General features: G+C 40.1%; 1 protein-coding gene across 1 annotated transcript; it reads left to right on the top strand.

The window, feature by feature from the left end:
- The first annotated feature begins 1,559 nt into the window (after window positions 1–1,559).
- LOC145781595 (uncharacterized) lies at window positions 1,560–2,174 on the top strand. Its single transcript, XM_082593269.1, has one exon. The coding sequence runs from the start codon at window positions 1,560–1,562 to the stop codon at window positions 2,172–2,174; it is 615 nt and encodes a 204-aa protein (XP_082449395.1).
- The last annotated feature ends 13,615 nt before the right edge of the window (window positions 2,175–15,789 follow it).

The raw sequence follows: 15,789 nt of genomic DNA, 5'->3' as shown, positions 1-15,789 counted from the left end.
TTACAATGTGGTGATTTTGGCGTCGGCCCGCTCCTGCCATAGCTATTTTCTAGTTAGCAATCCCGTAGTTGTAGATATCCCTGGCCTATATCGTTTAAAATCTTAACATTTTTACCCAAATTGTAAAACAAACAACGTCATAAGTTATGACTCATAACATGAAGTTAGACATTTAGACATTCTGGTCTAGCGGATCATTGCTTATGCAGAACAACGTTTGTCAAGTTAATGATTTTTTGCTCACTTGAACAAACATTCATTCAAAAGGGAATATGCGATTTCAGTGATAATTTAATAAACAAATCAAATTAAATATGAATTTATGTCGAAACTGTCCATGTCTGCAACTCACCAGGGCAGCCAGCTCCACATTCATCCTCACCAAAGTAGCATTCGAAACGTCCATCGCATTTAGTTGCGGTGATACGTCTTAAATCAAAACTGAAATTGAACGAGGTAACGAATCAAACAATTTGAATCACGATATTGCTCCAATGACATTACTAATTATAAATAATAAGCAAAGATATTTGACTATATATCACCTTTCATTGATCCCTTCCACTATTACAGTCAACTTCTTTATCTTACTCTGGGGTGCTATGATAATAATTACGGCTTTTATTGGATAAAAATGTGCTATTCTGGTGTAAATTTTATGTGATTTTGAAAAAATAAATTTTGTAACATGTAATAATTTTGTAAGAAAATATTAAATTATACTTGAGATAATAATGGGTAGCTGATATGGTTTGAAACAAGAGCGAATGCAAAGAAAAAGGTTTTAATTTACTTTTCACATTAATGTATCAATACCATATCTGTGACCTAAAATAAAGCAAACGAAGGCACCTGCTATATAAACTGATCATGATTGACGTCGTAATATTTACAGGGGATTGATCAGTTTTGTAGATTAGTGTCTCAACTTAATTAAGTTGTAACTGTTTTGGTTCATTTGATACTGTTTTGTTTTGGTCAATTCATTTGATATTGTTCATTTGATACTGTAACTGTTTTGGTCAATTCATTTGTTCATTTGTTGCACTCCCCGTGGACGTCGCTATAATAACATCTGGACTGGAAGCCAAATGCGACCGGACAGGATGAGGCTCAAACAGGATTGCTATGTTGGCGGATTTAATGTTAAATTTGAGAAATTTGGCAATTTTAATGAAATCTCACAAGGCACTGTTGCAACACATTTGGCCAGTGGTCAACGGTCGCAAAAATTCTATCAATTTTTGATAAAGTTTATAAAAACAATTAAATGAGCATAGGCTTGTCGTGTGTTTCTGAGCACGGCGCTCTGTCCCTCAAGCTTTCTGCTCAGTTAATTGTTGCCTTGTTTTCTACACGCCTTGGTTCTACGTTTTCTTCATTCGTTTATTCATTCAGTTCTGTTGTTGCAGCATTGTGTACGTTCGGAAGCAGTTATTTATGTTTCCTTTTATTTGCAGATGTAGTTGCTTTCTATTTTATTAAAGCCTTTGCAAGGTTGTTGTACAAGTGAATTAAGTTTACTTCATTTTGATAAAATAATAGCTATCCATAAGTTCATGCAATCTCAAGTGTTTGGGGTCGACACAAACTCCCCGGAAGCCTCAAGAAAGTGGCAACATTGGAAACGGACGTTTCGAAACTACATAGCAAGGATTGAGGGTGCAGATGCGCAAGCGAAGCTTGACATCCTAGTAAATTTACTAGAGTCACATGTGTATGCGCACATCAGTGAAAGTGACACTTACGATAACGCCATTGCTCAGTTGGACATCCTCTACAATAAACCGATCAACGAAATTTTTGCGCGACACCGACTTAACACATGCAGGCAAAAAGTGGACGAACCCCTGGAAAGTTTTCTTCAAAGACTAAAACAGCTCAGTGCTGACTGCAACTTTAGTGCAGTTTCTGCAGCTCAAAACAAAGAAGCAGCCATTCGGGACGCCTTTATTGCGGGAATTACTTCAAGTTACATCCGACAAAGACTTCTTGAAGACAATGTCTTGGAACTACAAAGAGTCTTTGAAAAAGCTCGGTCGGTTTATGATGCCCAACGTAATGCCGAAGCGTACGTTATGCCCCCTGGCGGCGAAGCTTTGAATGATTCTCTAGCTGTGTGCGAGTCACGTTCTTGGGATTCCCAATCCAGCAACAAAACGCCACCTCGCTAAAGCGACTGCCTTGCAATATAGCAGAAAAAATGCTTCTTTTGTGGCAGAAGACTTCATCCCAGAGACAAATGTCCTGCCAAAGAACAGATTTGCTACAAATGTAACAAAAAAGGCCACTTCGCTAATGTGTGCCGTTCGACCAGCAGTAACGCAACCGCTGCATGTCAATCAACAAGCTTGTCAGCTCTCACATCGCTGTCTAAATCAGATCAAAACGTAAACGTATCCATTGAGATCAATCGAAAACTAGCTAAATGCCTTATTGACACGGGCGCCCAAAACAACCACATAAGCCATGAATTCAGTCATCGCGCTAACTTGAAAGTAAGCTATAGTGACGAGCAGCATGTGGATTTAGCTGTAAAAGGCTCATCAGTGAAAACTCGAGGCTCCTGCTTTGCAACTCTACAACTCCTGGATCGCGATTATGCTGATGTGAAATTCAGTGTCATGGACGGACTACTCTGGGACGTAATTCTTGGACGTGAGTTTTTACAACAGCATAAATGCGTAAATTTTAACTTTGGAGGATCTGAACAACCTTTGAACCTTGGGGCCTTAAAATCTTTGAGGAGCCCAATGCCAGTACGTTTATTTGATCATATGACAGGAGACTGCAGTTGCCCAATTGCTTCCAAATCACGTCGATATTCTAAAGCTGATCAAAGTTTTATTAAGAATCAAGTCGCTCAACTCTTGCGTGATGATGTTATTGAACCAAGCACGTCACCATGGCGTGCTCAATTGGTAATTGTAAAAAATGAAAACCATAAAAAACGCATGTGCGTGGACTACAGCCAAACAGTACACAAATTTACTTTGCTCGATGCCTACCCGATTCCGAACATGCAAAGCATTATAGATAATGTTTCTCAGTACAAATGGTCTTCTACTCTGGATCTACGCAGCGTTTATCACCAAGTTCCCTTGCTGCCTGAAGAACAAGAGTACACCGCCTTTGAAGCCAACGGACAGCTGTATCACTTTAAAATGATTCCGTTTGGCCAACTGTTTGAAGGTTGGGGGGGGGCTGTCAATTCAACTTTTTTGCATCAACAGTTGTATCTCTAAAACCACTGAGGCTGCGACTACGAGATTTCTTGACTTTTCCTAACTTTCATTCACCTCTATTGAGCTGAAATTTTGAGCGAATAAAGGTTATAAATTGAGAGATATAAGGCATTTCTCAGCACATCCTCTGAAATATTTCATATTCTATTGTTCAAAACTTTCCCACCAGTTGGATGAAAGTAATTAATTTGGTCCATGTCTCGTTAATCCTAACTGCTTCACAGCGTGAAGGAAATTGGCAGAATGCGTGGATCTTTTGTTCTCACCACGGCTTATAAGCGACGTCGATACAGGAAAAGCTTCAACTTTGATACGATGATTTACCGTCGCTTGCGGTTGAAATTGCATAAAATTAAACATAAGACTTGGTGACAATACATCTAGCGCGACAATTGTTTTTCGCAGAAAATGATGTCCTTTCAATCAAACAAAGCATAGGCTACAACGTTATTGCAATGACTCAGCGTCATTTGGAGTAGATTTGATATAAAATGTGAGATAAGTATTGAAAGTGATTGGCTGGTTTCTTTTGATTGCATTTTCCTTTCTCGTGACATATTCAACGTTGTGGACTGGTTTTAGATTTTACTGTTTGGGCCCCAACGCTTTTTTGAATAATTAGAAATTTAGCTACTGTAGAAGCTGCGCTGTAACATATCATGATTTTGGTTTCAAATCTTTCCTTTTGTCCGACACACTATCAAAAGCAGAAAAGGCGTCGATGTTCCCAAAGCTTCTCACATATACTTGTAAACATTTATTTCCAAGTCGACATGTAACGATTTGAAATGCAATACGCTTCTCATTTGTGTAGGATAAACCAGAACATCACGCTTTTGTGAAAAGGACGATCGTTCCACCACGTTTATACGTGATGCAGCTTAGTTGAATCAATATATTCGAGGCTTCTTGTACCAGGTTCACTGTCACTGATAAACTAAACCACAATGCAGTACCTCCCAAAGCAATTGTAGCGTAACATTTCCATGTGCTATAACTCGTCGTAAATTGTGAAAACTTGTATATTTACTTGTCAAGTTGTCTCATGTGAAATATAAGTTTACATAGCAATGTCACAATGAAATATTATCTCTGTTTACCAAACTAAAGATATGAACTTATGTGACGTCTTGCAATGTTGAATCGACGGAAAGGCGGGTAACTGCCAACCTGAACTGAGAATGCATGAAAGAAATCGTTTGTTGTCGAATGGACGTGACGTCAGAAAACGGTGAATCGAGATAGGCTAGCGGCGAGAGATATTTTAGTTAGATAATGACACGCGGCAGCGCGTTTACATTGAATAAAAATACCTTTATTTTATCCATTTCTATTTCCATTCTTCCTAGTTTCGTCTCACAATAACAAACAGATGAAGTTACGCATATTTACTAAATTATTCAATAAACAATAATGCATCATCCAGCATTATGTCAGCGCTGATTGACTAGACATATTCACGAGTTGTGTGAGAATTGTATTCGATTAATCGCATTATTTATTGTAGGTAACACCTGCAAAAATTCAAGTCATTGCAGACTCTGCCTTCATAAGTGTAGTTTAGAAGTAGCCATCTCATATTGAGCCAATCGAATCAATGTAAAATAGAACGCTTTTACTTGATAGCGCGTGTGATATATAGGTTTTATCTAACAACTATTTTCAGTTACATTGAAAGTGAATGAGTGAGCATTATGCAGTCTGTGACAAGGACTGGAAATGTATAATCAGAAAATATAATATCATAAAGTATATTGCGTTATGCAGACTACATCGAGTAATTTTTATGAACATGGTATCATCTTGCAGGCAGGCGTTTTTATAGGGAAACAAACTTATTTCATAGTTTGATTTATGGCACTTATCCAACTGTTTCATAATGCGAATAGCTGTTTTAGTTCAATTTAGAAAAAAATATAACTTATAACCGCAGACAGATGCAACTTTTTTCATGCTTTAGGCAATTGGCAGTACGGTGAACTATAGTGGTACATAACATAACCCATATGCGGATTAATTGCAAGGGTCAACCCAAGTAATGGAAAGGTTCTTTTTGAATTATGGTGATGGAATTCTTGTAATGCTATTGAACTTCATCTTGTTATGAAAAACTTATATTGTTTGCATTTGCAAGAAATATCAAACTTTTGGATTTTTTTTATCACTGAATTGTCCGTTAGTAGAATGTTTCTTTATTACCTTAGTTAGGCCTATTTGTAAGTCAGGAAAGTATTTGTTGATGTGACATATGAGGATATTCTAAGAGATCGAGTTATTTTGTAAATAATATTTGATTTTTGGACACCATCAAAATTTTACACAATACACAAATGCGCATCGAGATATAATGCTCATAGTTGGGAAAAGTTAGATTGTGATAATTACAACTTGCCTAAGTACGCCTACAGCAAGGGACAATCAAAATAGATGAAACCGCATTCATGGTAATATAGACGTTTTGCAAACTTTTTTTTAATTTTCAATATAATAACAAGAATGACAGCTTATTTTCACTAAACATATAAACAAATATCAAAAATTATGAATGAACAGCGCATCTATATTTTTCGGTTTAGGTACAACAATGCATTCTAGCCGTCAAAATGATGGAATATGCATATTTGGTAATTTTGTTGAGACATACCATTGCCCAATCGTTGAATTTACATCAGAGATTATTTTATTAGATAAATTATCAGCTTCATGCACATGGTTTCATTCAGCGTTATAATGTTGTTTTTCAAGCCACGTGGCGTTCATGGTCATAACGTAACATTGCAGAAACAGCCAATATTGATACCAGGTAGGCCTAATAATTATTATGCCGCTTTCGTCGAATCTACGTCGCTAAACGACGAAATTGTGCAAACGCCTGTTGAATTTCCCTTCTACGTGTAGTTTATCATAAACGTGAAGCATTGCTCAAGAAGCTAATCTGAATCACCATAGATAACCATAGCATTCATATAGTTTCATCATCAGTAAATATGTAAAGTGCACTTCACAATTTTTGACAACGGTCTGACAATTTATTATATTGCAAAGTTTTGGTTTATTCTTGACTTTTATAATTCTGTGTAAAAGTTTTTTTCTAACTAGTTTCTACGTGACTAACAATTTGTTTCATTATACATTTTCTTTAGTATTTCAACGCCATTATTAAAAAAATTACGTCCTTTTCACTTTTAAATAAAACATGGCAAGGCAAGGATTCAGTGCTGAAGAAATATTGCAACATGTTTTACTGGATTCTGACGACGAAAGCCAGGCGGATGATTTGGAGGATTTATGGCACTCCGATTCAGATGAAGAAGCGGATTCTTCTCCGTCAACTTCCGCAACAGCGATTCCGATCGAGATTGACGACCAGTTACCTTCCATGGGCGATGTTCAACCGGAGTTTGCGCCACCACGACGGATTATAACATCGAAAAGACTGGTGAACAGCATAGATTCCTATCTCGACATGAACAACTACGATGCTGTTGAGTTTCCCGACACACTGAAGTCTTATACAACTTTTGTAGAAAAGCCATAGAACAGACAAGAGGGCGGCGTCAGCATTACTTGGTCTAATGCGAGACCGGTGCACAATGGGAGAAGGGGCTGGGCTAACATTATATCTGGCCCGACTGGTGTTAGAGGAGAAGCCAAAGAAGCTAAGACTCCTCGGCAAGCATGGGAACTATTTTTTCTTTAAACATTTTGAACATTATTGTTCAAGAAACAAATAGAAAAATTGCCACACTCATTTCTCAATTGCCAGAGAGAATTTTACATGACAGCAGGTACTGCTATTTTGGCCCAACCAACAACGAGGAGATGCTGGCCTTTGTTGGATTGGGGTATTTTCGGGGGCTTTTAGGACAGGCTGGTCATTCCACGGATGTATTGTTCAATCAACTGCAAGGGCATCCCGTGTTTAGTGCAACAATGAGCAAGAACCGCTTTAAATTTTTACTTTCGAACATTTCGTTTGACGACCAAAATACTAGGCCGCAACGTTGGAAGAATGACCGGTTTGCCGCATTTCGAGTCATTTTCGAAATGTTTAACGAAAACTGCGGCAAACATGTCATTCCAGGTGACTACTTGTCGTTGGACGAAACGCTATACCCCATGAGGACACAAATTGCCTTCAAGCAATATAATCCAAACAAGCCTGCGAAATATGGCCTTCTGTTCAAGTCGGTAAACGCCAGCAGATTCCCATACACATTTACGGCATCGGTCTATTCAGGTAAACCGAAGGAAGAGCCATTTCATTTTTACGTTCGTGGAACAGAAGAAGTGGTAAAAGGAATGGTGATGAGCCTGGAACAACACGGTGACCTTCAAGGTCGGAATATTTCGTATGACCGCTTGTACACCTCCATACCACTCGCGCAATGGTTGCTTGACAGGGGTATAACGTCAGTGGGAACCCTCAACGCTATACGTAGAGGAATACCCCTGGAAGTGAAGCAAGTGAGTGGTAGGGAGAAATTTTCGTACGAAATTTATTGGCAGACGAGTGAGGCTGATCTTAGTCTACATTCGTATGTAGTAAAAACGAAGAGTTCTGGCATGCGGAATGTTTTGATGTTGACGACCATGCAACCTCTATTGGGGATTACCAAGGATGACGGCAAAAAGAAGCCAGGCTTGTATAAGCTTTACGACTTCACAAAGGGTGGCACCGATATCATCGACCAAAGGATGGGTTCATTCACGTGCAAAGCGAAGTCCCCACGGTGGACAACTACTGCGTTTGCTTATTTTTTGGATACTTGCCGCGTCAACGCATCTACAGTTTTAGCACTAAATGAAGGGACTGATCCACGCAAGCGAAAATCCTTCGACTTCGGTTGGGAACTGGCCATGGAACTCGTGAAGCCATTCATAAAGTCGCGTTCTCTCCAGGGCCTGAACTATCACACCATACATAAGATTGAAGCAGTAATAGGGAAACAACCTTCAACAACAACTCCAAGCGGCAGAAGGGCCACTCTGCCCCAACTATCGTCGACACGACGTAGATGCGACGTATGCAAACACGCTATTATGGGAGAAGGTGCCAAAGCCAGAAAAAATAAACTACCAAAAAACCGTGGCCAATGTCAGTGCTGTGAAAAGCCTTTATGCCCTGCACATTCCACACGAGTATGTCAAGCTTGCTTTTGGGCAGAATAAACTATTTGAATGATTGCGGTTTTATAAACATTGGCTTCAACCACAGCCTAAATAAAACGCGGAGCTCAATGAAAGTTTTTCCTTTCATTAGACAGATAGCTATTTTTAGGTTGATTCAACATATCAAGACGTTGAATATTTGTAAACATGCGCGGTTTTGCAATTTGATTGCTTATCAAAATCATCTATCCTTCTTTGTATAAAAAGTGGGTCATAAAACTAATCGTAATACTGGATGTAAAATTCAGCATTTTTATATGCTGAAACAGTATTGTATTCATATTTTACAAATCCATTTTCTATTTAGAAAATATAATATAATGCGGTTTGAGCATAGCTGAATTTTAGCACGGATACAACGACTGATTTTATGACTTTTATACAAACAAGGATAGAAGAGAAGTAATCTAATTGCAAACCCGCGCATGTTCACATTGTCTTGCAATGTTGAATCCACGTCGAAATGATTGTATTAGCTTGTATTCAATTCCTCGTATTATCGAACTGTAAATGTGCAGCCACTTGTAATTTCAATGTGCCTCATTGCATATTCCTAAATATTTCTGAACTTGTGTGTACATAACCTGACAGAACACAGGTTGCTTTACCATTGAATCAAGTTGAAAAACGTTGCTGCAAGAGCCTTGTGCCAATTGCTGCAGTCCGGTATTGCTGTAACCAAATCAAAATACTTATCAATATTTTGCTGCCAAACTGACATTTTTATCGCATAAACGCCCATTAGGCAGCTAATTCTTTGTAAAGTATTTCTCCAGGTTCACAATGATTTGACGCATAATAAATACTACTTTGAATAAATCTAAATATTGTTTGGATTTTAGTGTGTGGCATATGAATCTTAGAGAGCTTATTGAATCCACAAGAAAATGACCCGAGGCATTACAGATTTTCCTTTTGGTGAAAAGCGTTGTGACGTTCTGTTTATTAATGAACCGTAACTGTTTTATTTTGAATTTCTTTCTGACTTCTGTTTACGTAGAGCATCATCGACTTTATCGGGTAATCTTACTCCTAGTACTAGCCTTGTATGTAGCCGAGTTCACATTGAACTTACATTGAGAGACGCTGTTGCAACTACAATACATTGCATTTAAACCGCGTTTTTTGTTGCATGATCTTCCATTCGTTTCGTGGATTACATAATAGTATTTGATAAACGCGACCCTGCTTCTTCAGCTGGTCTACATTTGTTAATAAAGCGTAGGAGTTGCTGTTCTTGGAACCGAGGTCACAAGATCATAATCCAAATTGGTGTGACACGCGTTCAGAAATCTCATTACTGCATGTAATAGATGAAGCATTGTTCTTTTAGTCAAGTAGCGAGGTTTATTTTGAGCGTGGGAAAAGTTATTATTTTGCATGAAAAATATAGATTCAAATTGAGATTATGTAAAAAAAATTTAATCACAACATTGCAATGCATGTTCTTCATTACTCTATCAAAAAATAATGTGTAAACTCACGCTACAATCGCTTTAATCGCAAAATAATCCAAAAGTCATAAGTCACCTCAACATTTCAACGTCTATGAGCAGTTCTAAAATTCACATAGGTTTAATTTTCGGATATGCTCAGCGTAAATAATTTTACAAAGTGAATCCCAAAGTTTGAAACCGTACCTTAAAAAATAACAGAGATATCACTCCTAAAGCATAAGAAGAATCGACAGCCCCCCCCCAAACTGAGCAAGACTCCAGGGAGCCCAACCTCGTAAGGGTTAAGAATGCAGTGCCTTGTTTTCAACGAGTTACCAATGGAATCATTTCGAAATATGCTTGCAAAGGAACATTTGCCTATCTTGATGACGTTACGGTGTGTGGTGAGACGCGCGAGGAGCACGATAAAAATCTTCAAGTTTTTCTGGGTGCTGCAAAAGACTGTAATCTAACGTTTAATGAAGACAAATGTAGTTTTTGCGTAGAAACAATAACATTGTTGGGATATCGCATCTCGAAAGGTGTGGTAGAACCAGATCCTGAAAGAGTAAAACCAGTTATTGAAATGCCTGTTCCTAACACTGTTAAAGAACTTCAGCGCGTGGTAGGCATGTTTGCTTACTATGCGCAGTGGATTCCTCAGTACTCGGAGAAAATTAAACCTCTGGTTTTGTCAAAGACTTTTCCACTTGACAAGCAAGCAATACAAGCTTTCTCCACGTTGAAAAAAGATTTGAGCATTGCTACTCTTGGGACAGTAAATGAACAACTCCCGTTTGTGCTTGAAACCGACGCATCCGACAACGCAGTACCGGTATCAGCAACGCTGAATCAGCAAGGACGCCCTGTAGCTTTGTTTTCGAGAATGCTTAACAAGAGTGAAATTCGATATTCCAGCGTAGAAAAGGAAGCTTTAGCGATCGTCGAAGCAGTACGAAAATGGAAGCATTTCCTAAGTGGTCGTCATTTCACGGTTGTGACGGATCAAAGGTCAGTTTCATTTATGTACTCAAACACAAATCATAACAAAATTATAAACAATAAAGTGCAACGATGGCGCATGGAACTAAGTGAGTTCAATTTTGACATTGTTTACCGCTCTGGGAAATATAACTCCGCTCCCGATGCACTGTCCAGAGCATACATTGCTACGATGCATAATAATGTGCTACACGATATTCATGTATCTTTATGCCATCCTGGTATAACTCGTTTGCTTCATTTTGTTCGAACTAAAAATCTACCTTATTCTGTCGACGACGTTCGGAAAACGGTGCAAAACTGCAGCGTATGTGCAGAAATCAAACCTAACTTTTATAAACCACCTAATGCGCATCTTGTTAAAGCTACCCAGCCGTTTGAGCGACTGAGCTTAGATTTCAAAGGCCCTATGCCGTCTGTGTCCAAGAACAAATACATGTTAACAGTTGTGGACGAATTTTCTCGTTTTCCTTTCGCGTTTCCTTGTGCAAGTACTGATGCGCGAACTGTTATTTCTTGTTTAAACCAATTGTTTGCGTTGTTTGGTATGCCTGCGTATGTACACTCCGATAGGGGCTCGGCTTTCATGTCCAAAGAACTATCATCGTATCTTAATATTCATGGTGTTGCATGCAGTAGGACGTCTGTCTATAATGCTCCTGGAAACGGACAATGTGAAAGGTATAATGGAATAATTTGGTCTGCAGTGAAATCAGCATTAAAGTCTCGTAAACTTGACATGTCGCGCTGGGAAAGCGTGCTATCCGACGCTTTGCATTCTATCCGCTCTTTGCTTTGTACCGCTACAAATGAAACGCCTCACAAAAGGTTATTTGTGTATAAACGTCGATTGTCATTTGGAGATTCTATGCCGACATGGTTATCAACGCCAAATAAAGTGTTTCTACGGCGTCATGTTCGTTTATCAAAGTATGATCCTGTTGTTGACGAAGTAGGGCTCATGCATGCCACCCCTAACTATGCTCCTGTTCGTTTTCCTTCTGGCAGAGAAACAACGGTCTCTCTCAAAGATATTGCACCATTGGGACAATCGGATGAACCTGTTTTACCGGTTGACCAGGATGTTCCAGTCGAAGCAAACTTAACACGTTTGCCTCCTCCAGTGGCGAATGGTGAGGCTATTGCTCTACCCAATGGATTTGTAAATAATGACGTGACTTCAACATCACCGGATGTAAATTTAAGTGTGCGTAGTGACGATGGCGACATTGTACAACGTAAAACTACTGATCACTCTATGTCATCGTCTTCGCCCACCACTGATACAACACACTTACGCAGATCTACTCGTATTCGTCGTTCGGTTGATCGTTATGGTGCAGTGCCATATTTTTAGCAGTCTGCCTTGATTTCATGTAAAATCACGCCTGCTGTCCAAGTTACGCTTATGAACTATATTTTGCGTGGTTGTGCTATATATAATGCAATTTTGAGAGGGGGAGAATGTCGTGTGTTTCTGATCACGGCGCTCTGTCCCTCAAGCTTTCTACTCAGTTAATTATTGCCTTGTTTTCTACACGCCTTGGTTCTACGTTTTCTTCATTCGTTCATTCATTCAGTTCTGTTGTTGCAGCATTGTGTACGTTCGGAAGCAGTTATTTATGTATCCTTTTATTTGCAGATGTAGTTGATTTCTATTTTATTAAAGCCTTTGCAAGGTTCTTGTACAAGTGAATTAAGTTTTTCAAAACATATCAAATGCTGAATATAATTAAAAAACGCCAAAAATATGTCAAATGCCAAACTTAAAATAACTTGCTGCCAAACGCATTAAAAAAACGCCAAATTTCTGAAATTTTGAATTGAAACTGTCAATATGGCTATCTTGTTTGAGCCTCATCTTGCACGACAGCGTTTGGCTTCCAGTCCAGATGCTATAAAAGCGGAGTCCACGTGGTACCGAAAGGTTTTCTCATCAGTTGAGAATTTGCTAGTGCAAGTATGAAGTTGCTGGTTTTCTTCGAGTATGTGGTGATCATAGAAGGAGGCATTGAAGTCACAATAGTTCAGAGAGGTTGACAGAAGGGGGCATTCAGTTCAGTTCAACAGGCCGTAGCCCTATGGAGGGCGGGAGTCATTTCTCTACAGAGCAGCTTTTTTGCCCGATCAAGTCCACCTCTCCAATCGAGAACTTTCTCCATCCTCTTTGTTCTTCTTCTTCCAGGTTTTCCTTTTCCATACACCTCTCCTTCGATAGTAGCCAAACTAAACTATCTCCCCTTTTTTCCAATGACCATATTTGCAAAGCTTCCTCTCTTTGACGTTCGTCAGCATTCCTTCACTTTCTCGGATTCCAATTATGTTTCTCACCCATTCATTCCTGCGTCTGTCAGTCCAACTTTCTCTCAACACTCCTCTCCATAACCACATTTCAAAAGCATTGATTGTATTCTCCTTTGATTTTCTTAATGTCCACATTTCCAATCCGCAGAGCGCAAGACTCCACACTGAAGCTTTTGCTGTACTGTGTGGTTGATGGCATCCTAAACAATTAATAACCTTTTATTTTTAATAATTCCAGTTTGATCATAAGCAACATGTGATTAGGAAGCTCAACCACATCAACAATGCCGGGTTCGATTCTGAAACAACTAGATCAGTGCTCTTCAACCTCTCCTGTATCTTCTAGAATCGATGCTGTTATGCCACGTTCCCTTGTTATTGACGTAACAACCAACCGGTTTTATTGATGATTTACAAAGCTGAAATGAAGTCGCCAAACTAGAAAATCTCAAATGCGCTGTCAGGAATATATCGAGTAAAGAGTTGATGTCCGAGACCTCATCAAACAACTCATTTGTCATCTCTACATGAAGATCAATCTGTTCTGCCATTTCTTTTACTTCTTGATATTTTACGATTTCTGAGGAATGTCCATCCAATGTTAGCTGGGTGCTTCCCCTGATGATACCATTTGTCAATATAATCCAGAGTGATGACGTAATTGGAAGCTTGAGGGTAGCATCTCAGCATGACCCTTAGCAATTCCTTTCAGTAATTCAGCTGTTCTTGATCCTTAAAAGTCAGAACTACGACTTTGTGAGATTGTCACCTTGAAAGATTCAATTATAAAGTCATAAGACTCCGATCGAACGAAGATGGAAGACGCCATGCTTGAGTTTCACCCTTGCTTTGGTGAAAACTCTTGTTCGGGTGTAACTTGATACATGGATATGCACCACTGATGATCCCTAACAAGGGTGAAACTCGAGTATGGCGTCTTTCATTTTCGTTCGTTGGGGGTCTTATGACTTCACAAGCCCTCGCATCCCCTTCTTAGACTCGATTGTACTAGCCAGTTCAGAAAATTATTCACTTGTGCTTTGCGACAGTAACAACAACGTCTTGTTATGTCAACCAATAGACTGCTGTGAAGGAATTATTTAATAACAAGGGACTCTTTTGATTTAAAACAATTCACAAAAATTCCCCGTGTACACTTCAGTGACAAAAATACTGCTTTGAAGGCTCCTGAAATTTTATCATCTGTTCGATCACAATACATAATGTAGTCCACTGGGTTGGTGTGTGCGTAGTTAGTGCAGCATACCTGGCTTCGAGTGTGCACAGAAGAGCTCTCTACTTTCTAGCCCAAGCTCATTTCCTCAAGAGCAGAAACGATGAAACTTACGCCCTGTTCTAAAGTCTCATGTGGCATTGATCGCTGTTGGAGAATGTGCATCAGTACCTCACCTTTGGCACTAAAGAACTTGATAATCAGGGGAATGTTTCACTGCGTTATGAGTGGACACATCAACAGATATTGAAAATGGCTGCTGTTCAAGTGCTGACAGCCTTTACTTCTGTGGACCAAGAATACCAGTAACAGAGCCATAACTATCACGAGTGCAGCCGTAACTACCGCCAGTGCAGCCGTAACTACCACCGGTAAAGCCATAAATACCATCCGTGTAGCCGTATCTACCACCAGTGCAGCCGTAACTACCACCGGTGCATCCATAACTACCACCGGTGCCGCCATAACTACCACCGGTGCTGCGGTTGCTACCACCAATGCAGCCGTAACTACGGCCGGTGCAGCCATAACTACTACCGGTGTATCCGAAACTACCACCAGTGCAGCCGTAACTACCACCAGTGTTTCCGCTACTACCACCGGTGCAGCGGTTGCTACCACCAATACAGCCGTAACTACCGCCGGTGCAGCCATAACTACCACCGGTGCAGCGGTTGCTACCACCAATGCAGCCGCATCTACCACCGGTGCAGCCATAACTACCACCGGTGTAGCCGTATCTACCACCAGTGCAGCTGTAACTACCACCGGTGCAGCGGTTGCTACCACCAATGCAGCCGTAACTACCGCTGGTGCAGCTATAACTACCACAGGTGCAGCGGTTGCTACCACCAATGCAGCCGTATCTACCACCGGTGCAGCCATAACTACCACCGGTGTAGCCGTATCTACCACCAGTGCAGCCGTATCTACCACCGGTTCATCCATAACTACCACCGGTGAAGCCATATCTACCACCGGTGCTGCGGTTGCTACCAATAATGCAGCCGTAACTATCGCCAGTGCAGCCGTAACTACCGCCAGTGAAGCCGTAACTACCCCAGGTGAAGCCGTAACGACGACAGGTGGGGCCGTAACTACGCCAGGTGCAGCCAGTGTAATGCTCCGGGTCCCCAGAACGATAGGGTCCATCATTGACCAAATGCAACATTCTGAAGTAAAAACATTGCTCCCTCATGCGACTGGTTAACAATTGAAATTGACCTACTACTGCTGTGTATGAAGTGTGAGGTGAAACGTGCCTTGTTTCTGGATGTGTGACATGATTATTGGAAGTGTGAAGGGAATTAAGGGGCAGCACTTATCGCCACCAGCGGTGATCTTGTTTATTCCAGCCAACCTATACACATCTTTTGAAATTTCTAAATGGGCCTAG

This window comes from Aplidium turbinatum, chromosome 1 (genome assembly GCF_918807975.1).
Source record: "Aplidium turbinatum chromosome 1, kaAplTurb1.1, whole genome shotgun sequence".
NCBI classification, from domain to species: domain Eukaryota; kingdom Metazoa; phylum Chordata; class Ascidiacea; order Aplousobranchia; family Polyclinidae; genus Aplidium; species Aplidium turbinatum.
Note: the sequence above shows the minus strand (reverse complement) of the source record. Positions and strands in the feature narration are given on the sequence as shown.